This window comes from Molossus molossus, unplaced genomic scaffold, assembly GCF_014108415.1.
Source record: "Molossus molossus isolate mMolMol1 unplaced genomic scaffold, mMolMol1.p scaffold_m16_p_19, whole genome shotgun sequence".
Lineage (NCBI taxonomy): Eukaryota > Metazoa > Chordata > Mammalia > Chiroptera > Molossidae > Molossus > Molossus molossus.
In genome coordinates this window covers 52,791,156-52,817,272 of record NW_023425354.1, presented here as the reverse complement: position 1 = coordinate 52,817,272, position 26,117 = coordinate 52,791,156, and the positions used below count along the sequence as shown (strand labels likewise).

The 26,117-nt window shown below is 45.5% G+C and overlaps 1 protein-coding gene across 2 annotated transcripts in view; it reads right to left on the bottom strand.

Moving 5' to 3' along the window:
• Positions 1-26,117, bottom strand: part of MYOCD (myocardin) — a 92,876-nt gene that overhangs the window by 27,632 nt on the left and 39,127 nt on the right. Inside the window, exons 2-5 of one of the 2 annotated variants that reach the window (XM_036268931.1) lie at positions 25,632-25,697; positions 16,589-16,644; positions 15,067-15,142; positions 12,913-13,074 (exon numbers count right to left, since the gene is read on the bottom strand). In XM_036268931.1, the coding sequence (XP_036124824.1) occupies positions 12,913-13,074; positions 15,067-15,142; positions 16,589-16,644; positions 25,632-25,697 (360 nt within the window). Of the gene's footprint in view, positions 1-12,912; positions 13,075-15,066; positions 15,143-16,588; positions 16,646-25,631; positions 25,698-26,117 lie in introns of those variants that run through there. The other variant, XM_036268932.1, reaches the window with a different exon arrangement.

The following is a 26,117-nucleotide window of genomic DNA, read 5'->3' as shown; positions in this document are numbered from 1 at the left end:
TGAAACTAGCTGTTTCACTCTATAATGTTTCCATGTAAGCACATAGAGATTTTCCTCAATGAAAAAATTATGTTTTTTTGGTAGCAGCTGCACAGTGTTACATTGTATTAGTGGGGACTTCTACTTTTCAACTTTTATTTTCTAAAGTGTACCTTTTTCCACTACAAAAATTTGAAAAACATAGACAAGTACAGAGAATAATATAAAACTTCTGTTCATGTATCACCTGAAATAAACACATGCTATCGTTTTCTTATGTTTGCATCAGAAACCTGTTCATTTTCCCACAGGAGCATTTCACTGAGTATTTGATAAATGTCATCTTTTTCTTTGCGCTCGGGGGTCACACCCCACCCCTTTGGTACTCTGGTCTCAAATACCTCCCTCTCTCTCTTAAGAGTCCAGAATGAGCTCGCAACCTCTTCCCCCTCTCTCACAGAAGCCCTGCACTCCGCAAATCACGCTGTTTTGTCATTTTCATGCAGTGTGGAAACGTGTATATTCCCGTCTCGAGGGGAGGATTTGCTTGAGGGCTTCCCAGGAAGGTCCTTCTAGTTGCCTCCATGAACATGCTTCCCTTGTGAACTCAATCTGTAAAGCTCGTCACTTTAGGAACCATGTTTTCTTTGAAATTCCAAATCCTACGTTTATTTGTGGACTTGGAGACGTGTCCCTGTTAAAAAGGTTACATGTGTTATTGAGGGTCAGGTGGGCCTGGGAGCCGGAGGGGCGGGTGGCTGTTACACCTTCCCCACCACGGAACTCACAGCGTTTCTTTGGGGTCCGCCTGGCACACACCCTGAGCCAACACCATTCCCACCTTGCGAACCCCGCATGAGGCTGTGCCGGCCCCTTGAGGCGCTGGTCGTCTCTGCCCAACGGGCCCCCATCGGGGAGCTTCGTTATCTTCTGTTCCCTCCCCACTTCTTCAGTCTACACGAGTGGGTCTCCTCTGGGCAGATGGATACTTCAGGTGACAAAACTCCTCCCACCCCGCCCTGCCAGCCCCATCCACACCCAGAGCAGCACATCTCAAATGTACAACTAGAGGGAATGAGTCGAACGGCAGAGTTGTCCAAGGAGAGTAGTGGGTGGGTGGAAAGGCTGTGGAAAAGGGCTGGGGGCGGAGGGAAGAGAGAGAGAGAGAGCGGTTTCTCTTCTTAGCCCCCAACAGCCCCACTTTTCAAGTGGAGTGTTAGCAGATGATGGGGACAGCAGTTCACTTAACAGTGCAGCAATGACAAAAATAAACATTTGCTAGGCCGCGAATCGGACCAGTGAGTCAGAGGAGGGGACACGGTTTCTCATCTCCTGCGAGGACCAGGCCACCCAGTTGCTCAGAAGCTGGGCTGACCATGGCCAGCCTTCGCCTCAGAGCCTCCAGACGAGGGGGTGGACGATCAGTTACCTTCCCCGGCGGCTGTCAGGGGACAGTCAGACCTGCTGCTTGTTGTGAGGACGGAGCATAGAAACGGGCTGACACCTCTCCTTTTTCTGCACCTGTGTACTGAGGACAGCTCTATATTCCACAACATACTTGACTTGCGTCTTTGTGGTTTAGAGGCTGAATGGGCATCTCGATTGTGACAACAAAAAGGCAGGAGAGCCCTGGCCGGTTTGGCTCAGCGGTTAGAGCGTTGGCCTGTGGTCCCGAGAGACCCGGGTTCGGTTCCTGCTAAGGGCACGTACCTCCGTTGCAGTTTGTCCCTGGCCCTGGTTGGGTTGTGCGGGAGGCGGCCAGTTGATGTGTCCCTTTCATGTCCATGTTTCTCTCTCTCTGTCTTCCTCTCTCTCCCTCCCACTCTATCTGAACAACAACAATAACAAAAAAAAAAAAAGGAAAAATGTCCTCGGGTGAGGATACAAATAATAATAAAAAAAAGGCAGGAGACCCTGGGAAGAGGGAATCTGAGGTTTTACTGGAACTTGCCTCGGAAAAGGGTTGGCGGTTGAGGAAACCCTGTTGTTGCTACCAGTAGATCAGCATGTCCTCGGCACTTAACACTTGCTTTTTGGTGACCTCAGACGGAGGTACCGGAATGACACAGAACAGTCTAGAAGTCACGTGTCTGGAGTAGAGGAGTCAGTAATCTGCCCGATGTCCCCCGATTCCTCAGTTATTTGGCTCATTCTCAGCCTTCCCAGTGCGAGGGAAACAGAGAAGCGGGAGAACACTCACACGTGTGGGGAGAGTGGGAACCCACGAGAAGGAGGCTGTTCAGGCACTGCCGTGGGACCCAGCCGGGACACTGTCCGGGAGGGGCCGGGGAGCGCCGTGGGCGGGAGGGGGAGCCGCAGCGCTTCCCACGGACTCCGGCAGGGGGCAGGCCTAACCTGAGCCCCAAACTGTCAGTGCAGACAGGCAACAGGAGGGGTGTGGCCATAATGGGGAGAGTGGAAGGGAAGGGGCAGGGTGGTGATTAGCAGAGTTGGGTGGGAAGGGTGAGGAAGAAACTCTCCCAACCAGGGGAGAGGTTGGTTTTGGAAGCCCATTCCTGGAGAGACGCAGCTTCTAAGAGACCACTTTACCAAGTGACATCCATCATTTAGAAACGTTCCTCTGCTTAAATCAATGAAGAAACCATTAGTACATCCAACCACATACAGGGAAGTTGTTCATACCTGAATGAAAAAGACAGGGTGAAGGCCAAGGCCCCAGACATGACTTCTGTCTGGTATCTAAAAAGCAGAATGTGCCGGGTCAGAACATGTCGCAGACACGTGAGGACCACTCAAGGGCTGCCCAGACCAAAGACCCCGCCATGGGCCCGGCCCCTCACCACTCCCTTAGGGCTGGGTGGTTCGAGGTTGCGATGCCAGGGCAGAGGGTGAGGAAGGGGAAGAGAGCCCCCACACAGCCCACACTCAGCTCAGACCCTGTGGGTGGAGAAAACCCGAGAGCTGCCCCTGAGCTGATGTAGGGGGTGCTCCGCGTGGTCAGTGGGAGTTGGGTTCTGCAGTCAACAGACTTGGTTTGATTCTGTTCTACCACCTCAGTGGTCAAGCGACTGTTGGCCAGCGGTTCGACCTCAGGGAGCCTCAGTGTGCCCGTCTATGAAACGAGAGGACTAACAATAGCTACCTTTAAGGGCTCTGAGGATGAAAATACCACAACACATGTAAAGCATGGTCTATGTTATTTACATAGCCCCTGATGTGCAGTGTTCCATCATCTCTAGCTGCTGTTATTGTTAGTGTTGCTTGTGTTAGGAGCATCTGCTTGTCTCAAGTTTACCATTATCAAAACACAATAGACCACCCAGGAGGCAGTTTATCCTGTGGTCAGCTTTGCAAAGGTCAGCACAACTCCGGAGACGAAAAACTGGCTTGTCCGGAGTGGTTCCTTCTGGGAAGGCAGACGGGAGTGTCACAGGAAAGGGGTGTCACAATTACTCCCTCTCCTTCCAGGTTCAAGCCAGACTCCCGTGGAGCGGGACAAAGGTCGGCTTATCTGGCTGCCTCTGGAACAACCAAGTCTATCAGCCTTGCGCTGTGAACCTGGGCCTCTGCTCCAATCTCCCCTGCTGCTCGGCTCTCCGGGGAGTGTTGTGCACTGGCTATTGTCCCCGGAGACACTTCGGGCCATGTGATGACAAGGACCTGCTTTGGGAAGCCCTGATATCATCCCTCAGCTATGCCCACGGGGCTGGCTCTGGGCACTGGCCCCCTTGGGGATCTGGGCCTGGTGACTCTTAGCTTTCCCTCCCCCTCTTGGAAGTGATTAGATGAATGAGTCAGTTGTACTTTCCGCTGCATAAACATTTAAAATTCCAAGATTACAGTGAGATAACTGGAGTCCCAGTTACCTTTCCCCGCGGCCCACACCAGGGGCTGGAAGCCACGAAGTGGAATGTGAAAGGGACCTTGCTCGCTTATCGACATGCAGGCTTGAACCGAGCACTGTGTGAGAGCTATTTTAACTCATAGACAGACCATCTCCGAACATCCTCCTGGAAGGTACTGAAGCAAAACCCATTTCCTCAGGGAGAAGGCCACCAGGTGAAGGTAGAGGTAGTGTAAACGTGGGTCTGGCCGAAGGCAGTCAATGCACAGAAGATACCATTGTTGGCAGAAGACGGACTGCCCTGTCCCGCAAAGACAGACCTGCCCCTTTGGAAGGAGATCAGATGCCTTTATTATGGAGATAGGTGTCGGTGGACAGTTGAAGGAATAAAGACTCATTTTCCTCTGATTCCTGGCTAGAAATTTGCCTTAAATCTCTGCATGGATCCTGATCCTAGGACTACATGAATTGGGGGAAATAGTTAACTTGCTTTAAGCACTTGATTTAATGGGACCAAGATCAGCAGGGTGTGAGGACAGTTTAGCTCTGTCTCTAGATTCCTCTCTACAGGACCCCACCCTGGCACAGCTCACTCTCAGGTTTCTAGACACATCTCCCCAGCTGCAGACCCACCTGGGCATGCCCTGCCCACTCTCAAGGATGCCTGGGGTCACGTCAATGGGCAGCAAAGGCCAAGGCCAGGACAGCCGCCTTCTCTTAGAGCTAGCTAACTTTCCTTCCTGCACTGCACCCCAAGTCTACTGGCTCCCTGATTCTTTTTTCCCACCCTGTTTTCAGAACCTTCCTCAGAAAAGCATTTTTCCCATGTGCCTCAGTGTGTTATTCCCCCCCCACATCATTTGCCCTTTGAAAATTATTGCTCATGGAATGATAGATTTTGTCCACGAGAAAGTTGTACTAATGCAAACCTTTTGTTTTTATGACAAAACAAATAACTCTACCATCTGGTTTATTGTCTATTTGCCTTAAAAGTGAATGATGCCAGGCTGGTGTGGCTCAGTGGCTGAGTGTGATCCATGCACCAGGAGGGCGCAGGTTTGATTTCCGGTCAGGGCTCATGCTGGGTTTTGGGCTTGATCCCAAGTAGGGGGTGTTCAGGGAGCAGCCGATCAATGTTTCCCTCTCATTGATGTTTCTATCTCTCTCTCCCTTTCTGTCTCTGAAATAAATCATATATATGATATATGATAAGAGAGTGTCAAGACTTCCAGAGTCTCTGAAGATGACTGGATTCTTAATAAATATGATTTTTTTGTTTTGTTTCATTAAGAAGTCTGAGCCTGGGGAATGTAGGTGAGCAAAGACTAGTGTAGGATTTTTTAGAGATGCACCTGACAGTTGTGAATGGATGACTTCTGGACCAGCCCTTGTGGACTAGAAATGTTGCTTCCTGTGTTAAAGGACTCTGGTAATAAAAAGAACTTATCAGTCTTTGATAATGAGGCTGTATATTCTGAATCCCATGTTTTATATTTTTAGAAGTAGCTGAAAAGCTGACTCGGGCATTCAGGTGGGAGGCCTGGCTCAATTCAAGGAAAAGATAGGAACCTGTTGGGAGGAGGCGCTTGTCTATTGGAGCCGATCACCAGGACCTTTTGTTGTTTGAAGAGTTGGGAAAGCCAGCTGGGGTTCTGTTTTACTCAAGCAGAAGCTAGGATTCTGGACAATAAACAACTTCCTTGGGATCTAAGGGGTGCTCCGTCCCATGAAGAAAATGCTCAGACGACTAGAGAGAGAATTAACGAGCTTGGAGTAAGCTCCCAGGGCACTCCAGACTGAGGATCGCTGAGTAACAATGACCCACGCGGAAGCTGAACCAGGCCATACTACGCTCTAGCATATAATTTCTGTTCTCGTAAATCGTCACCCCTGTGAACATCATATTTGTGGTATTCAGTATTCAGAGAGAGGGTGGCTGTTAGTGGTTTTCTGGGAAAGAAAAACAGGCAGTCAGGTGCATGCTCTGAGGTGTAGCCCCTCCTGCTGTGGAAGTCAGATGGGAAAGTTCCCTGATCGTCCACATTATGTCACTCTAGTCACACAGGCCTATGTTGCCTCCAGCTGGAACCTGCAAAGTTCCGCCTGACTCAGAAAACACACTTGCAGGCTGGAAGTGGGGCTGATCGCTGGCTCCACGGAGGAGAGGCGGGTGTTTGGGAGAAAAGTTGCTGCCTGCATTGAACTGATTGCAAGAGGGCTGACATCTGGAAACGAGAAGAAAAATCCCACAGTGAGAACTGGTTCTCTGTCAAGAATATTGTGTTGGGAGCGGTTCTAGATTATTTTATCTTAGGGATGGAGAGTGGCTGGCCTTTAATGAAACCTGGAGGGAGCAAGACGATGACCGAGCATTCCGCGCAGCGCTTGGCAGAAACACAGAGACACAGCTGCAGAGAGCTGGACAATGTAAACACATCTGGAAAGGCACGTGGATGGGGCAAGGGCGGGGGTGGGGGCAGTGGATACACAGATGCCAGGAGAATGATGCACAGTAAACTTCAACCCTGAGTCACCGCTTCACCAAGAGAGATGATCTGCTCACGAGAAGTGACAGAAAGGTGGGCTGGACCCTCTTCACCATGGGAAGGGCTACTCCAAGTGCAGTCTCTACAGCTAGTCTCTGAGCAACTCCATCTTGATGACATTTCATGTGATGACATCACCCTGCCCAAAAGCACTCAGGCACACTGAAAGATCACCACTACAGAGGCTGATGCATGGGTCCATGACAGGTGCTCAGTTCCCCATTACTGGTGCCCATTTCTGGACTTTCCTTGGATTAGGTCAACTGGTAGCCTCCACCTCTTTCTGCACCATTCCTCTCTGCATTCTTCACAGAATCCCTGCCTCTACCCTAAATATTGCACGAGAACCTCCTTTTAGCTCCCTTCTTTCCTATACATTCTCCATTCTCCCCAACCACCCTCTAGTGGGCACTCTCGATTCTTTGTACCTGCACTACTTCTATTTTTTTTTTTACAGCATTTATCATCTTTTATTATGATATATAATTACTTGTTTTTGTTTATTGTCTGTCTCCCCCCTAGACTATAAGCTGATAGAGCAGAAATCTTTGTATACTTTGTTCACTGAGACATCCCAAGTGCTTAGAATAATGTCTGACACATAGAAGATGCTCCATAAATATCAAGACATAAATTAATAAAAGGGCAATCTTGTCGAGTCCATCAATGTAAATTACCATATACACCAACGTCTCTCAAGGCTATAGCTCTAGGCCAATATTTTCTTCTGAATCTTGGTTTGATAGCTCCCACTGCTTACTTCATCCCTGCCTCTGGGGTTCTTGGGAGCCTTTCAAATCCAAGAGTTAAAATAAGAATGCATCAACCCTCCCCAAATCTCCTCTTAACTCATGACACTTATCTTGATAAATGGCTGCCATTTACCCAACTGCCCCAAAGAGAAACCTACGTGTCATCATTGACTCTTCCCTTTGTCCAAATTGATATGCCCACTGATCATCTAATTGTGCAAAATCAATGACCTCTCACATCCTCTTTTTCCCACACCTGCAGCCATGACGCTTGTTCAGATTCTCATCAAACAAGCCTAGCAGCTTCCTAATACAGTTCTTGAACTCCATTCCACCTCTACTGCGTCCGTGTCACACGGCAGCCGGCAGGTCTTCCTACATGTCCAGTCCCACCTTGTTCACACACAGAGCGCAGCTCCGACTCACACCAGAGGCCCTGCCAAAGGCTCCGCACTGCTTATTATTGGTATTTGCATTTTAAGTGATGTTCCCCCTTATTGGGTAATTACGGGTGCTTATATTTATTTCCTTAAGTGATCAAAGAAGTTTGAATCTCTCTTCTGCTTTTAAGAAACAATTTAACACGCCTTTAAAACCTGACCAATACTGTTTCTTGGTCCTTATGACTCATTTCTGCCTTCTCCTTGGTTAGGCACACATGCACACTCCCACTGTGGCTTTAATCTATTTCTTGCACAGGAATCATCACAAGAAATGACAATTTTCTTCTTTCTGCCTCTTTGGTTGCTAATGTGGAAAGTCCTGGAAGTCAAAGATGAGACTAATTTGCTCACATGTGGCTAGCTAGTTCTTTACATACATTTTAAAGAAATCCACCTTGAAGAAAAGCCCCATGAGGTAGCCATCATTATTGTTGGGATTTCAGAAGGAAGAAACAGACACAGTGAGATTAAAGAACTCAGTGGCTAAGTGGCTGAAGTCATAGAGCCCGGCTTTGAAAACTAGGATCCTGCTATGCTGTCTTCAGGCAGCTTCATGTCCTGTTCATTATTATTTTTTAGATAGCCCTCATGCCTGGCCAGTGTGGCTCAGTGGTTGAGCATTGACCCATGCACCAAGAGGTTGCCGGTTTGATTCCCGGTCAGGGCACATGCTCAGGTTGTGGGCCAAATCCCTAGTGGGGGGCATGCAGGAGGGGGCCAATCGATGTTCTCTCTCATTGATGTTTCTATCTCTCTCTCCTTCTCCCTTTCTCTCTCTTTAGAATCAATAAAGAAAAAAAAGTTTTTAAAGATAAATAAATAGAAATAAATAGCCCTCATATTTGTTGCCTTCTATCTATTTCTATTGACCTTGACCATGCTCCTGTTTATCCCTCCTGACTCCTTACCTGAATGGGTGCATAGTTTAAAAAAATTTTTTTTTTCTTTATTGATTTTAGAGAGAGAGGAAGAGAGAGATGGAAACATCAATGAGAGAGGACTTCGACTGGCTGCCTCCTGCATGCCCTACCACTGGGGATTTGGCCCACAACCTGGGCATGTGCCTTGACCAGGTATCAAACCAGCAACCTCTTGGTGCATGGGTCGACACTCAGCTACTGAGCCACACAGGTTGGGCTGGGTGCATAGTTTTAACCATCCCCCTGTCTCCATCTCTTCACCTGCACATGAAGCCAATTAATATTCATAACCCTAAGCTCTCCTCATGGAGATTCTCCTGCTCCACAACCTAACTTAAAGCAAAACTAAATGAATTCAAGGAAAGACAAGAAGCCAGTACAATGTATGAACAAGTCAATGAACTGCAACTGCTTCTTTAAAATAGTAATCATTGGAACAAAAGACTTTCAGCAAGCGTAATGAAAGAGAGAAGGAAGAAGGGAAGAATACACACATTCAACATTCGCAATGAAAAACAGAGTCCAACCCCTGGTTCAGAGGCGCTCAGAACAGTTGTAAGCCAATTATTTTATACAACTTTAGGCTAACAACTTTTACATCCTGGGGGATAATGAGAATTTTTAGAAAAAGTTAAATTGTACAAATTGCCTTAAGGAGAAAATTTGAATGTACAAAGGACTATGAACAAAACTGAAGAAAAACTATGAAGGAACCACTCCTAAGAAAAGTACTGAGCCCCCGTGGTCTTCCTGAGCAATGTTTTCAAGCAAGTAATCACCGTGATCATATTAAAGTATCTCCCAAACATGGAAAAATATGCAAAGGGAATTACAACATTTTGTGAAGCACCTACCGCTTTGACGTTTAAAACAGAAATATAAAACAACAACAATATAGACCGATATTATTTATGAACGTTGTAGCAAAGAGGACTAGCTATTCATAAAAATGTATGTCCCCCCTTCCGTAGTATAGACGTATTGCTAGGAAATCTCCTTTTATCTAGGAAATAAGTTCCCCAGCCATGTGTACTATTTTCACAAAGGAATACGAGTGAACGCCATGTGTCCATTTCCAGGTTGAAACTTTTAAAATATGTGTCTGGGCCTTTTCATTCTTTCTTTCCCGTCACTTCGGAGGACGGTGGTGCTCCAGGGCACAAGTTGGCAACGTATGGCCTGGGAGCCTGCTCTGTTTTTATAGATAAAGTTTTATTAGAATGCAGCCATGTTTGTGTTTTTACTTGTTGCTATGGCTCCTTTCATGCCGCGACAGCTGAATTGAGTAGTTGTGACAGAGAGCTGCAGTAGGGTAGCTTATCTACTATCTGGCCCTTTAAGAAGTTTGTTGCCCTGCTCTGGGGATGGGGGAGCAGTAGGGCTGAAGGTGCCTTTGTGCCTGAAAGAATTCCCACTGAGAAAAACTCTGGATTGTTTGTAAATAAGACACACTTTTATTGCTAAGCTGCTGAGATGTTGTGCTTAGTTTAGCAGCTACCAGTATTCCAACTAATAATAAGAGATGCAAAATCTCAAATAAAAGACTATCAATTTCTAGAAGAAAGAACCTATGTAAGATTTTTTCCCGGACATGCAAGATAACTAGGAAAGAGCAATGGCTCATACGAGGTCTAAACAGAAAATCCACGCCATCGTCTTTTCATGCATGCTGAAAGCATTTAAAAACAGCATCCCATCTTGCAAACTATTCTTAATGGAACAGGAGAGAGAACTACTTCCTTAGCATATCTACCTGTAGCTAAAGCTAATATCATAGAGAAAGGTGAATGACTAGAGAAATTTCCATTCGTGATAGAAACAAAGCAAAAACCAATGTCATCAACAATGTAATAAAAAACATAACATGTATGTGACAGTATAATACTGCTTTTGAAGTACCAGCAATGCAGCAATAATAATAATTTTCTACTATGTACTATATTAATAGTTACTAAATTAATAATAAAATATTTTTGCACAATATAAAGTAACAAATTATATGTGCTTCATGTAATCATGCATATAATTTTACATATGCTATGCATCTACATATTATGTAAATATTTTATATACAACAAAATACATTTAACTAGATTTGTATAATACAATATATTATTCTTTATAATTTACAACTCATGCAAAATTCATATAATTTATAAATGTAAATATATAATATGTAATTTATAAATAAAACAAAGTTATGTACAATTTATGCTATAAATATACTGTATATAATTTTTAAAATTATATGAATTATATAATACATGAATAAAATCATAATGCTACTTCTCAAGTATCAACCTGTGTAGCAAGGCAGAAACAACCTGTGTAGCAAGGCAGAAACAATGAAGCAGGAGGCACAACGTCATCGTTTGCAGACAATATGACTGTGTGCCTAGACAATCTAAAGTAAACTGAGAAACTATTGAAACTATTAAGAAAACCTTCAAAGTTATAAAATAAATGTACAAAAACCAATAGTTTCCCTACATATCAGCAATAATTGATTTTACTTAAATAAAAACATATTTAGAAAAATAAAAGAAGACTCAAATAGGTAGACAGAAACTATATTTTCTTCTCAGAATTAATATAATTTAAACATATGACTTCATCATAAATTAATCTATAAATTTACTGCAGTCCCAAATGAAATTCTAGCAAGACTACAACTGGCATGTGACAAAATGATTTTAAATTTCATCCAGCATATACCTGTGAGAGCAGCCAAGAAATATTCTCAGATTAGACCAATGTAAAGAAACTTGTGAAGATAAATTGTAAAATATATTAATGAGATTGTGTAAAACTGAAGTTAGATCTTTCTCTTGAATCATGCACTTAAAAAATTTCACATTTACTAAAGATTTAAATATAAAAATAAAGTATATCAATGTTAGAAGACAGTATAGGAGAATGACTATATTCTTGAGCTAAAAATGTTTTCAGTAAATAAATTCAGAAATCATAAAGAAAAAGATTAATAGATTTAACTATATAGAAACTAAAAACTGCTAAAGGTATAATATACTCTACACACACACACACACACACACACACACACACACGCACACAGGTCAAGGACTAGCCGGTAACAGGATGTGCAATACCTAAGCCAGACTGAGGATTAGCTATTCCCCCTCTATATAAATAACTGCTACAAAGCAGTAAGGGAAGAAGATGCCCGGTAGAAAAAAGAGTAGCCACAAATTGCTAATGACACAAAATCACGTAGAAAAATATAAACCAAATCCAAAGAGTGCAAATTTAAATGAGATCTTTTGCCTATCATAAACATCAATGATAACCTTACATGCATGGACTAGAACGGTCAAAGAAGTGGTACAGGTGCCCGATGGAGATCTTTCCCTGTCCTAGACCTCATCAGAGTAAAGATGGAGGCAGTGTAGTCCGAATGCAAAGGCACAGGATAAAAAGCAGGAAGGGAGCGAGTGTCGAAGATGGTAAATCACAATGGCATGTTGAGGGGTACCGACAGGTTAGCATATTGCCTCTCCTAGAGTTGATATTTTCACATTTACAGGTTCTAGGTTCAAAATTCATGTGGCCTTCGAAGGGTTGAGAGCCAGATTTCAGAATGTGGATAACACACTTAAGGATATGTTTAATAATAAACTTAGTGTTGGATAAAATGTCTTCATACATACTTTTGGGCAGTATGTTAAAACATTTAAACGTGTATTGCTTATTAAATGTTTAATCCTTTGAGCACTTTGTGGGCATAACTGGAAGGAAGTCAGTTTGCCTGGGGGGATGGTAAGCTCTCCTTCACTCCGGCACCTCTGTGGATGGATTCAGCCTGCTTCGGCTGTTTGGCTCCATTTGCTCTCAATGGTTCAAAAAGCCGACAACATGGTTGTATACAGTTGATGATGGAATTATGATGTGTGTCTCCTCCTTAAGTATTTGTACTTTAATTTTTTTTTAGCACATCTGCGGGTCATCAAAGAGTTTTCACATGCTTCTGTCACCTGAATTTTGCTCCAAGAGCTCGGGGGTTGGGCAGGAATTGTGATCTTCACCTGAGAGGTGACGTAACTTGGGGAAAGCCCAACACACAGCGAGAGAACTGAGCCTGGAGCTCAGGCCTTGTCAGTCGGGTCCACTGCCCTCTCTGCTCTCCCAGGCCATGTCCCTCTCCGAGAGGGCGGCGAAAACCGGCCGTGACCCCTACGTGCTGGAACCTTGTAGAGCAGGTGTTTTGGGACTACGTCAGGTCAGCTTCTCTACCTGCTTAACCAGAACAAAATTCATCTCTGCTCACCTGACCTTGGAGGGAGTGGATGGGAATTTGTCGCCCCCACTATGAACTCCAGTCATGGAGAGCATGCCGGACAGCAACTCACGGCATGAATCTGGTCGAGGGAGAGGCCCTTGCCCCCAGGGACCGAGCCCCGGCTGCCCCAGATCCCAGGCCACAGAGAAACATGCCACTTGTCCCACTACCTTTGATGGCCTCCTTCACAGCAGAGTCCACGGGGAGTATGTTCTTCTCCACCAGCTCCAGCGGCCCTGGCCGGAGGGCGATCTTTTCATTGAGATCGTCTGCCAGTCGGGCTCTTTTCAGCTTCATCTGAGCAGTTGGAAGGGACCTCTCTGCAGTGGAGGCTGAGGGGTGAAAGTAAAGGATCAGCTCTTTGGTTTTTGCTTTTGTAACCCAAACATGTGTCCCTTGGTGCTCCACCATGTCAATAATTTTTCAACGCCATCGTCTTCACTTCACATGGATTAGCCGCAAAGATCGGACACTTCCAAATAAAGACACAGAGTGAGTCAGGCACCCAGAAAAGTTAGAGAAATTTGCTCTGTGAGGATTTTTTTTGGGGGGAAAAAGTACACCTTAGCGATTCTGTGAGCAAGCAGTCCATGGGGCTACACTGCTTGCTGACCTTAAGTTACGTCAGGACGCACACCCTGTGGGTATGTTCCCTGGTGCAGGCTGGCCTGCAGTAAATATCGTCTATTCTTTTTTTTTTTAATGTTTACATTATTATTTTATTTATTTTAAATGTTTTTATTGATTTTCTTAGAGAGAAAGGTAGGGAGAGGGTGAGAGAAATAGAAACATCAATGAGAGAGAGAAGCATCAACATCCATTGGCCCCTCCTGCATGCCCCTTATGGGGATGGAGCCCACAACTTGTGCCTTGACCAGGAATCGGACCAGCGACCTCTTGGTGCATATCTTGGCACTCAGACTGAGCCACACTGACTGGGCAATATTATTTATTCTTATAATTAGCTGTAGCAGATGATTTCTTAAGGTTTTTATATCTGTCAATGTGATGCTAACTGATTTAAATGTCCAGCTCAGTTGTAAAAGAAAAAAATATTCCCTTGAAACAGTGATTTAATTAAACAGAGGGATTTTAACCATTGAATTATGCAACAAGCAGTTTAGGATCATTTGGAGAGTGAGAAAGGTCTCCAACAGAGCCCTCAATCACCCCTTGTCAGCTAGGCCCTGACTTACTCCTGCGGAAAGAGAATCTGGTCAACCAGGTGTTGCTATAATGCAGAACTGTAAATTTAGATTCCTTAAGTCTGCAGCTTTACGCTCAACTTTGCAAATTTAGAAGGTGAGATATTTACAGACAAGCCTCTCCACCCCCTTGTTCTGCCATTTTCATCCCACTACCAGGACTAGTGTCTGATCCGGCACTCTATACAGCAGAGGGCTAGAGATGTCTAACTGTCGCACAGGCCAGACCCTCCCAGACGCCCTCCCTGCAAAGCACTTGATGGGAGATGGAAGCATCCAGAAACTCCCCGCTTAGAATCAATGAACAAGTGCGTGTCTCGCTTAATTATTTATATTTATTGTTAGGGCTATATTTCTCTGTTACAGAACCTGACTGTGAACACAGTTGTCTGAATTTGATGGCAAATATAGTTTTGTTTTCTGTTTTCTCCCTAAAAATCATTTGTAAGCCTTTTCTCATTAAATCATTGTTCTTCCAAAGCCTTTTTTTGTAGTGACTGCAAGGTTTTTAATCATATGGCTGATGCCTAATTCATTCAGCCCATCCCTCGGTGTTGGACTCACCGTTTGCAATGGTTCACTATCTAAAGTAATTCCATAATGAATGCCGTTGTACATACATCTTTGCATGTCTGATTATTTTCTTTGGATAAAAAAAATACAGGCATATCTTGTTTTATTGTGCTTTGCTTTATTGCACATCACAGATGATGCGTTTTTTTGCAGATCAAAGGCAAGACCTTCCACCACCAAAAAGATTACAGCTCACTTTATTTCCATTCTTGCTTCACTGTGGTGGTCTCGAACCTGAAACATCTCGGAGGTATGTTTGTACTGGAAATGTATTACTGGGCTAATGGGGAGACACATTTTAAAGGCATTTGATCTATGTTTGACATTTCCTATGTGCTCAGACAGAGTTAGGAGGTGGCACAGCTAGGATTAGAACCCAGCATGGTTGTCTCAATGGCCTAGAAACACCAGGTGACTGGTCAGAAGTGCCAACTGATAATGGCAGGGACACTTTCTAGAGGACTCAGCAACTGTAAAGAGACAAAGGACTCTGGAGAAATGGGCCAGCATTCGGGTGGGCCTCTGGTTTACGTCACGCAGCCTTACCCTGGAGTATGTGCATAGTAACCGAGTCTGCGCGGCTGGGCCTGCTTCGGACCTTGCGCTTCAGGGTGTCTTCAGTCTGCGGGCACAAGCAGAACAACACACTGTTACCAGCCACGGAGGGCTGAAACACCTGGTTTTAACTTAGAAAGAAACCTGGTTTTTCTCAAAGGGAAAAGCAGTCTTTTTATGACAAATGGAATATGCAAATGTCCCAGGTCTACGTTTTGATGCAGAAACACGTACTAAAGCCTCTTTCATGATTTTAGGGTGGGAAGACAATAAAGAGGTGAAGAGCTTGGATCCACATCAGGGCTACAGCGTTAAAGGCCAGGCAGGTACATGACGTGTTAATAAAATAGGAATGAAACTGTGATGATGTTAAGCTGCTTATGTCTTATTAACCCTATTCCCTTGCCTCTTACAATGGCCACAGAATTAACCATGGTTAGAGATGCAATGTAACCTGAGTCCATCCAGTACAGCACGACAACAGATGCCCTCCTCCTGTTGGTCACCTGCCTTCTCTCCGAGGACAGGTGAGGATGTCAGCCGTGCTGACTGCGACCCACCCTGAGCTGGAAGGACACTTAGATTATTTGCTGAGTCTCATCACCTCCTTGGCAACGGAGCTGTCTGTGGGGTGAGTTGGCTGTGGCAGGGCCACACCGGACCTCAGGGCCCTGATTTCTAGTTCTGAGTTTTCAATCCCACTATATTGGATCTCCTACTGGGCCCCTGAGAGGGGTCTGGGGACAACTCCAGTTCTGATTTAAAACAAACACAAAGGGAGTGTTCTCGAGGTAGTGGGAACCACGGCCTGTGATGGGACCTCTGCAGAGTTACAGAGCTCCACTCTGTTCTCAGTCTGACTGGTTGCAAGGTCAGGAATCGCAGGCAAAGAAATTTGGAGAAAGACACCTCCTGTGCACGTCCTTCTCATCTACAGTACGGACCCTTGCGGAGTAGTATTTACATGACTGATATGTTCAGCTGGCAGAGAGTTGCTCTGAAGCTGCAGAATACATGTCAATCCCACCCCCCCAAATGCCACAAAAACCCAGAAACAGAAAGAGAAATAAGCTCAATGCCCTTTGCCTTAAGTAACTGCAAATGAGGTTTGTGTCCACAGGCCCTACCTTACCACTGAATTGCATTAAAAAAAATCTGATTGTCGCTAAGAAAGGTCTGTAATGAAAAACAAAGCAGCTGCAAACCAACTTTAACTCTCTTTAGAGTCTCTCTGACTTCTACTGCATCCGTGCAATGAACCCTAACATCAGAAAGACTGGGGACCGTTTTAAGCAAAAAAAAAAAAAAAAAAAACATTTTCAAAACTAATATAGTTGATCGCATGTCCAGTTTTCAGTTTGGAGGAGTAAGATTCTACATGGCACGGGAGCAGGGAGCTGGCAAATTGATTGTTTCTTGTAGAAATTCTACCTGCTTTAGCCAAAGCGTAAGCATGCAGAGACCTATATCCAGGAGTCTGAGTTCAGGAAAAGGGCAGTTTGCAAGAAATTACCTTGTCACTATCCAAATGTTTTCTTTGCTCATGGAATGCAGGTGGGCTTTTCAGTGCTGAAACAGAAAGAGAAGGTGTGAGCAGGGCGGGCTGGGGGCTCGCAGCGGGGTTGCAGCATTTGCCCGTGCGCTGGCTGAGCTGTGCACAGCATGACGTGGTCGCCTTCACTACGCCACAAGCAATGGAAGGGAAAGGCCTGGGGGACACCAGCTTCCCCAGGTTACAGAGGAAGGAGGAACTGAGGCCTAACAGCAGAGGCAGATGCGACAGGAAGAGATGTGGCGGCGACAGGGCATTCCAGGTTCCTGAGGAAACGCAGGGGCCTGTGGGGAACTGGAGACAGAAGTGACTCTCTTGTTTGAGGGGGCAGGGGAGGCTGGGTAAGGGACACCCTCTTTGACTTTGCTCTGCCCTCGAGTGTAAAAGACTGGGTGAAGCTGGTCCGTAGGAAGGGGTCCCGTGTTGTAAGAAGGGATGGGTCTCTTGGGTGGTACGTGGCTGGTTGGTAGGAACATGCAACTCATGGTGTTGAGTGAGAAGCACGGAATCAGACTTTGAGGGCTGGAAGGGACCTTGGAGACAGTGAAATACAACTCTGACCTTGAGCAGAATGGAGAAACTGAGGCCCACAGAAATGGGTTGACTGGTCTAGGGTCACACAGTTCAGGCTAGAAGGCTAGGTCCTCTGACAACCTGACTTCTTTCAAGGTGTGTGTCCAAGATAACAGCAGAGGTACTGGTCAGTCGTAACACACAGCAGCTGTAACAGCCTCGGCCGAATGCCAGCCTCCACTCCTCCCCCATGTCCTGTCTTCCCCACCACCTCACAGCTCCACCTCGGGATGATTTCCTAACCTCTCCTGCCTCAGCATAGAAGTAGACCATCATTCAGCAAAACTCTCTATTTTTTATTAATTTTTCTGACCCCTGGAACAGTCTCAATTAGGAGCCACCGACAATCACTTTTCATTATAAGGGACAAGGTTGATCAGAGATTATAGAGTTGCAAATTTGAATATTTTTCTGTGTAAGTCTGAACGAGGTGACCCACAGTTCAAATATTACGCCAAAAGGTATCTACTGTTAAGCTGCAGACAATAAAATATTCTTCCCAATTTTGACCAGAATAAATAACCTGGTTTTCGGCCAGATTGGCAATTGGGACTGCGTGTGTGTGTGTGTTTGTGTGTGTGTGCACGCGCTCACACATAACACATACTTATTCAGTTCTTAAGATCATGCTAAATTTGAGTAGTTTTCAAAGGGGTGTGCTGGACACCAAGCCAACTCCTTTGGAGCCCTGGCGGCTGGTGACTGTTATCCTTACTGAGGGCGCTGCTCGGGAAGGCACTGAGCACGCTCTCTCTAATCTCCCTGCCGCGCCCCAGCATTAACAATATTACCCGAAGGAACATGCAGATTTAGCCCCAGTTGGTTGCTTTGTGCCAAGTATACTGGACAAGCCCCTTCTCCTACTTTGAGCAGATGAAGAGGTGTCCCTTCTTATAGAAAAAATAATTAAATGTGTTGCTTGAATATCGCATCTCCTACTGATCTAACACCAGTTTCTCTCGGCTGCTTTCACTCTTAGAATGGGCTTCTTTGCAAAACCGGCCATTTCAAATGGCCCCTCCCCCCATCCTTCTGTCCCTGCTCCGTGGCACTGGGAATGCAAACGTGAGGTCCTGCTGCGATGCTCATGGTTCTCTCTGCTTTGGGGCTGGTCACCGTCCTTAGTAGGGAGGCTGCATTTGATCCCAGCTGCGATATGTTGTGTGGATGGAGTTCTGAAAGCCGCTCCCATTTCTCTAGGCAACCGGATCCCCCACATCTGCTTGGAGCCCAGTGGGCCCTGGTGGAGCTATACAGTCTGAATGGAAGGTCTTCGCCCATGCGCCACACGTTGGTGTTCGTCTAAGTAGGTGTTACATGTCGGTGTGGCTTAATCACATAACCCAGAAAAGGAATTGATTATGGTGTGGCCTGATTAAGTGGTTAAAAATAACAACACATCTTTTTCCTTAAGAAAGGAACACCTAGGGGAATAGTATGAATGTGTCTTGAGCTACCTCTTACATTTCAATCTCAATTGGTTGTAACGTGGCTAAGACTTAAGAGGAATTTATCTGGTTCTCTTGTCCTTGAGACTCTTCACCCCGCCCCACCGCCAGTTCACTTTTGGGAAAACAGGTGGAGGAGCTGTATCAAATAGCAAACTTTTGTATCTAAGGGACATTGATATTTAAGATGGAAAAGGAATGTGAATTTCTAAATTAAAAAAAGTCAGTGTGATTTCAAATTAAAACATGGTCGTAAATTCCCTCAGCCACACCTCTAGCTCCCTCCCCGTGCAGGGCGAGTAGCCGCTTCTCATGGGCATGTGTGTTCTCGCCTCAGTTAGTCACGGGCGCCCCTGCCCCTGCCCCGCAGCTCCCGCGACCGACCGGCTCCGCTGTGCGCACCCACTCTCAGCGCTCAGGAGAAGGTCCCAAGGAGAGGACGGGCCCCTGCAGCCCTGCTCTGCGCTCTGACCTCGGGTCCTCAACCGGAGCCCAGAAAAAGGAGACAATAAATAGACAAACTAAGGAGCAGGGCCAGCACAGGGCAGGGGCTGGTGCTGTGGCCGCTCTGCCGGCGGAAGCAGGGCTGCGCGGGGAGCCGGACCTGCCTTCTCTCGGGGCTGCTCATGCCCGGGCTGGGAGGGGAGAACCCGGCTCCTCCGGTATTTCCCATATGGATCAAGAGGCAGAACTAAAGCGCTAGTGTCCCGGGGCAGCAACTGGAGCAGAGGTTCTCGAAGTACGGCCCCCAGACCGGCATCTTCGGCATCACCTGGAAACCTGTCAAAAATGCCAGTTCTCGGGCCCCGCCCCAGACCTACAGAATCCCCGATCCAGAGGTGTGGGACCAGGGTCTGCGCTTCAGTAACCCTTCCAGGTGATGTGGATGCGCAAGGCTGGGAACTGCTGGTCCGGGGTGTACAAGGCCAGTGGGTCCTGATCTAGGGTCCCTGGGAGTTCAAAAGGGACCCATGCTTTCAAGGGGTGATTTTCAGTGTTTCAGAAAGCTGAAGAAAAAGGCTATGTTATGTTTGCCCAGAGGACAAAAGGCTGCTTAGGCAAATGGGACTGTCACTTTTCACTGTTTGGCCCAGACTCATAGCAACTTGGTTCAGGAATGGTCGTCCTCATGAAAAGCTTTGGTTGATATGTTTATAAGCCAGGAATTAAAGACAGACATATGGGTTAATTATTCATGCTTGTAGGGTTCTTTGGGTGGAATACAAAACTAATTCAAACATCAGGTCTATGGCAGTGATGGGTATAATTAAATAACACGGGGGTGACTGATTTGGGGAACCTCCTCGTGTTCTCAGTTGCCCACTTATAAAATGGGTTTAGTAATGCTATTCCTCTCTTTGCTTCACTTTGAAAGACAAACTGGGTCATGAATATTTTTATTCCAAGCAAATGGGTCAGCTGTGCATCATCACCATGTCGTGCATAAGTGACAACACTTGGGGAATTATATTCTCTCTTCAGTTTGGCAATAAATCACGAATTCAGTACCCGAATGGTAGTCGTAGGGGTCTTCCCAACGTAGTGTTGTAATACTTAAGACCTGGCTTGCGTAGTTGATGCAACCTATGTCAAAATTTGGGAATTTCTCCGAAAAAGAGGACAAAGACAAATTCCCAAGTATGCCAGAGATAACTGGTTTACTAGTTTCTAAGAACAAGAAACCAGAAAATTGAAGGAAAAGGTGGGGGGCGGGGAGAAGGAATTTGGGATTGTTGACCCAATGGGTTTGCCACTGAAATCCAGGGCGCCTTTTCCTAGCTCTGAATCTGAGGTGTTAGAAAGAAGGGAAGAGGCAGACAGATGAAACCCTTGTGCGTGTTCTGCTCAAACAGCCAACGGTGTGTGGCAGGTGCGTAGGGATAAGCCAAGTCAAATGAATGCACCGAGAGAGGAAGAAGGCTTTGCCCGTCAACATTTCAAAACTATCATGAAGCTGCATGTGGTGTGGGGACAGGAAGTGCCCCCGTCATCCTTCTTGCTAGGCAGGAGGAGGATCACAGAACTCAGGGATTTACCAAGGCTTTGCAGTAAGTATGTGGCTGCTGTGGCTTGGATTAGTCTGCAAAACAAATAAAGGCAGCACCATTCATAGACAGCTCATCGTATCTTTCAATTCAGTTACATTAATCAGATCACGGAACCAAGCTGCCCAGACATTCGGCTCTGGCCAGCAGCGGCTTGCTCGGAGTCTGTGGAGAAGTCCCAGCCTCTCTGGGCCCCCAGTCCTCCACAATCCATTCCAGTCTCTAATCTCATGGTCTGTGTTCCAGGACAAGAAACTAAATGTTCTCTCCTCTCTCCCGATTCATATAGGTTAGCCCCACTTTTCTAGCAGTGGGAGAGAGAAAGGAAAAGTAATTGATTTCCTTCAATCCTCCCAGATGCTCACCCCCACGTACTGCTGTAATGTGTTCCAATATTGCTAATGGGACAGTGAAGTAGGGGTGGTTTGGGGCCCCTTCTAGACTGTAAGCACTTTGGAACAGAATTTATGTCCGATTCTTCCGTGCTCTGCAGGACCTCCCTCACAGCAGAGGGTCAGAGTGTTCACTGACTTGCTCTGTGATCATTTATTGTTCCTGATCCATCGCTCTGCTCCAAGGCTTCTGAGTAGTTGAATAAAATCATCATTTAAGATTCTACCCAGGAGAGCAATGCTCGAGGAAAAAAAATGTAGGTAAGACAATTTGCAGGAGAGAGGGTGAACAGCTCCATAGTCTGCAAGGGGAGGAGTCGGCTCTGTCCACAGCCATGAGAAAGCAGAGACCCTCCATGTCCTCCTGCAGCCTCGAGTCCGAAAGGGAGGGCGGTGAGGCCTTCCCCGTGAATTCTACTTGATGATGACAAAGTAGACACTTTGAAATCTCCATTTTGAGATTCAGAGATACGATTTCGGAGGTAATTCCAAACAATAAATTCTTAAATATTTCTAAGTTAACTTCAAGAAGATTATTTCACTAAAATGTTATGACTATGTTGAAAGTGTGAATTCCACAATCGATATTAAACGTAAAAGCAATCTTAGGATCTGGCTTAAGTCCATGCTCCTGGCTTGAGAACCCTTTACCACTGTTTAAGGTATTCTAGGGGTTCAGTGCTGGCCTCAGAACCCTGCCCTTCTTACTAAAACCCCAGGAACAATGCCTTTCAATTCATTTAAAGCACCTGAAGGGGAAAATCCTAACCCTATAATGCCCACAGGTAAGAAATCAGTAAATGCTAAATGAAGTGATCAAGGGGGAAGCATACGAGAGATTTTGTCCTTAGTTGATGTGGACTCTGTTACTCATTGGCAAACTCAAAACCTGCAGGATGCATGGCCAAGGTCAAGAAAGAAATTAGATTAAATCTATTTGAACTCTTTTCACTTGTTAACCGAAAATTACACATGGTTTGGTTCGCTGGAGTCAGTGGAGGAAGAAACCTTATAATTTAACCATCCATTTGGCGTGCAGTTGAGGTGAGATCGGCCATATAGCTAAGGCTGTGGAGTTTTTCCCTGTCTTGGTCGTGGTGAGGCGTAGATTATGATGGAGACCCTGGAGCCATTTCAAAATCCATCGGTTAGTCCTTGTCAAATGTATGAATTTTCTTAGCCACAAAATGCTTTATGGTAGAAACTTAAGTAAGTGCTTTAAACGTTCAAGTGATTCCTTTTGAATATTTGAAAACAAAGCCCTGTGTGGGGATCAGAAGACACAGGGTCTGGTCTCGGCTCTGCCACAAGGCACAATGTGAGGGGCTGCGTTTTCACAACGGACAGCCCTTGAGATGGAACCTGATGTAAAACTCAACATTAATTCTGCCAAGGGTAGCAAGTGTTTCTGCTGAGCAGCTAAAAACAGCAATAACAACAACAACATAAGAACAAGTAACCGTTCACATGGCCATTCGATTTCACTTTAAGCAATTTATGACATTTTAGGATTTGAGGGAAGAGGGCAAATATTTCAAATGTTATTGATAAAGTGAAATTTCTATTCATTGCATGCACTTATATTCTCACAATTCAAATTTGCAGCAATTTGAACTGCATTGGGACTGGGCTTGGGGGTATTTGTAAAAATTCTTGGGCCTCCTCAACCACAGTTTTAGGAGCATCGAAGACAACGGGACATGGGCTAGGTCTGGGGTTTTCTCACTCTGTTCTGAGGAGAACCAGCCCTCTGGGGAAGATGATTAAGGGATCTAGACAGGGCTGAGGATGGCTGAGTGAATGGGCAGGGCCCCCACCCTGTTTGAGCCAGTGCCAACATGCACATGACATCTTTAATGATGTAAAGAAATGGAAAAGTCACAGAATTAGATGATCTCTCGGGATTACCAACTTTTCTTCCCTTGTGTTACTCCCTTCCTTCCTTTTCTCTGTGTTCTGTCTCAAAAAAGTCAAGTGAAAGAATGAAGACATAAAAGCCCCCTTGTGAATGTAGCCAGCGCCACCTTGAGTTGTACTTAGGGGGGTTTCTCATCACCCTTTCTCCTAACATCTTGAGTTTCCCTGAGACTGTGCTGCTCACTGTTGTGCCCGGTGCCTGGACAGCGTCCTGCACACAGTCTGGATCAAAATGTATCGAATTCAATTTGATCAGAAAGCCCCGGGACTACTGGGTCCCCTTTTCTTTCCCCGTGGGCTGCTTACGCATGTGCCCTTAGATGCCTGCGTACACTCACTGCGGTAGATTGCATTTTCAACAAATGTCTTTTCTTTATTGATTTTTAGAGAGAGAGAGAAAAGGAGGAAGAGAGATAGAAACATCGATGAGAGAGAACATCGATTGGCTGCCTCCTGCATGCCCCCCACTGGGGATCAGGCCCTCAACCTGGGCATGTGCCCTGAACGGGAATCGAACCGGCGACCTCTTGGTGCATAGGTCGAGGCTCAACCACTGAGCCACACTGGTCAGGCTAAATTGCATTTTTAATCTCTGACTGGGCAGAAGAGGCAGGCCCTCTCCTCCCGGCCCCCAGTCTCTGATAGAGCTGAGCGGTGAGGGCTTCTCCGGGCGGGGCCTGCAGTGTGTGCTGTGCTGTGGACACTTCCCCACAGTCTACACCCTTGCCAAGCCTGGTTGAGAGGAGATGGCCGAAGACTACAACAATCTGATGATGTTTAATTAACTTTTATCATTTTGCTGATTTAAAAAGAAAATCATTTCCTTACTCATAGGATTTTTTTCAGTAATGATCTAAAGACATAGTAGACTATGGGTACAAAATTTCTGTCCAGCAGTATTTCGTGAACTTGTACATTATCTGATTCTGGAAATCCTGGCAGACAAAATATTCTATCCACACTGCACCCTACTACACAAATGACGTTTGCCTTTCCCAACTTACACAGCGGTGTTATTTTAAAATGTAACATAATGTAACATAGGGTTGATTCCTTTCTTATTAGGTATTTTTACAGATTTCCAGATATTTAATCCTATTAACCTATAAATAAACAGAATTTGTTCTCCTCCAAATGCCAGCTTCAAGACCCAAACTCAGGGAGTTTAGGCAGGTGGGTGGGTCTTTCAATCACGTGTGAACAGCTGGCATTGACCTAAAGGTCTTGGGTCTGTCCACTCCACTCACTTTTTTAGAATTAAGACAAAGAACCACCAGTGAGGGAACAGATTATTTTCACACTGTTCAAATCGGGGGCTCATCATAGATTTAAGGGTGCATGGTATATATAGACTGTGGTCCGCTGAAGGATCCTCATGGGTCTACACTTCTCTACAGTCTTTGTGAAAAATTCTTCGAGATAAAGGTGGAACAAATAGATTTCGTATGTCAGTGGTAGCATTTCTGGAAAGACTGGTCTAGTCTGCCGTGAGTGACATTGAGCTGAATGGATCTGACCTGAGTCTGCAGACCGTAGGTCTCCCCTGAGCCGAGCATGGCCAGGGGCAGCCTGCCTAAGGCACACACGCTACACGCAGTCTCGCCCCTCTGGTCTCTCATCATAGCTGTGCGTGTTGTTGAAGCAGCTTCTAAATGGCAGGGTCAGCCGTTCCTTTTGTGTTCAGCAAACTTCTAAAAAAGTTGTTCCCCTCTGAGCTCACCTGCTGTTTACTGTTGGTAGAGCTGAGCCATGAACAAAGAGCTACCTTTGAAACACGAAAGAAAAGGCCTGAAAAATTCTTAGTTCTGCTTTGGCTCCGAATCACAGTATTCTACTTAAAATGTTTAGATCTTAAATCATAGGGCTCTAATATTACTAACTGCAGGATATTTTGTCAAGGACAAACTTCCACTGGTTTCATGTTAAACTCTAAGTTCTAGCTATGACAGGAACCTGGCTTTCTGCAAGAGTCATTATGAACCTTAATTTTTAAATTTTGTGGGGGAAGGAAGTTAGAAACTATGACCTAAAGAAGCTTAAACTGTGACTTCATTCATCCAGGGCACTGTTTTTGTTGTTTCTATTTAAAAATCAAAATTGGCTTTAATTGCTCAACTGGTAGACATTTTCAAATATATCTTCTAAGAGATATGCTAACCCTTCTTCTTTGACCCAAATTATGGCCAGCAGTTCCATATTATACCATTTAGGCTAGAATGACATTGCTACTTAGTAACCCAGAAAGGAAGCGCTCGACAATATTTAATTAATTGTGGACGAACGTATCCCAAACAGAAGTGAAACCGAGGTGAGAGAAGATGATATAATTAATGCTTCTGGAAAGAATACTGATTATATCCAATTTTAAAAGTAAGAAAAGGGTGAAGGATGCCCACAGTGAATTGTGTTTACCCTAAAACCAAAACCACCACATTGAAATTTTAGGGAATCACTCACCTTGTGGGTGAGTAGTATTTGGGGCACAGCATCCCAAGTCTGGGATTTCTGGTGGTACAGATTCTGTGAACATCCACGGGCCTAGACTAAATGACCTCCGAGGTGCTTTCCAGCTCCCGGATCCCACGGTCCCCCGGCAACACCTCAGTGAACAGGAGATGCAGCTACTCACGTTGTATGACGCCTCGGTTAGCGAGCTCTTCCTGGGTCCTTCTCTGCTGAAGTCGTAACTGCAGAACTTAGAAAAGGAAGCGTTACTTTGTGAGTTAGGCCAACTGTGATCACAATCCCTTATATTTGCATCATACTGTTCTTGCATCGCTCTCATTTTATTTCAAGAGCAGTTGTGAAAGCTCGTGTAAGGCACGTCTTTATTTCTGTTGCAGACACAGAGAAAGGGACGGGAGAAGCGGTGAGCGTTGAGTGTTTTCAGGAAGTTGGTAACAACCTCGGGTCAAAACACTTGTCTCCTCTTTGAAGGGAATGTGATTTCTCACAGTACCAAGCTCCCTATTGTACCACTTGGAAGAGAAACACCGTCAGATTCTTCTGGGAATGTCCTTGTCATGTCAAAAGGGGGGACAGTAAAGAGGCATAGGCATTGGAGTCTCACGTGGGTTAAACTCCATCTCCAGCCCCATCACCGGTGAGTACCTCT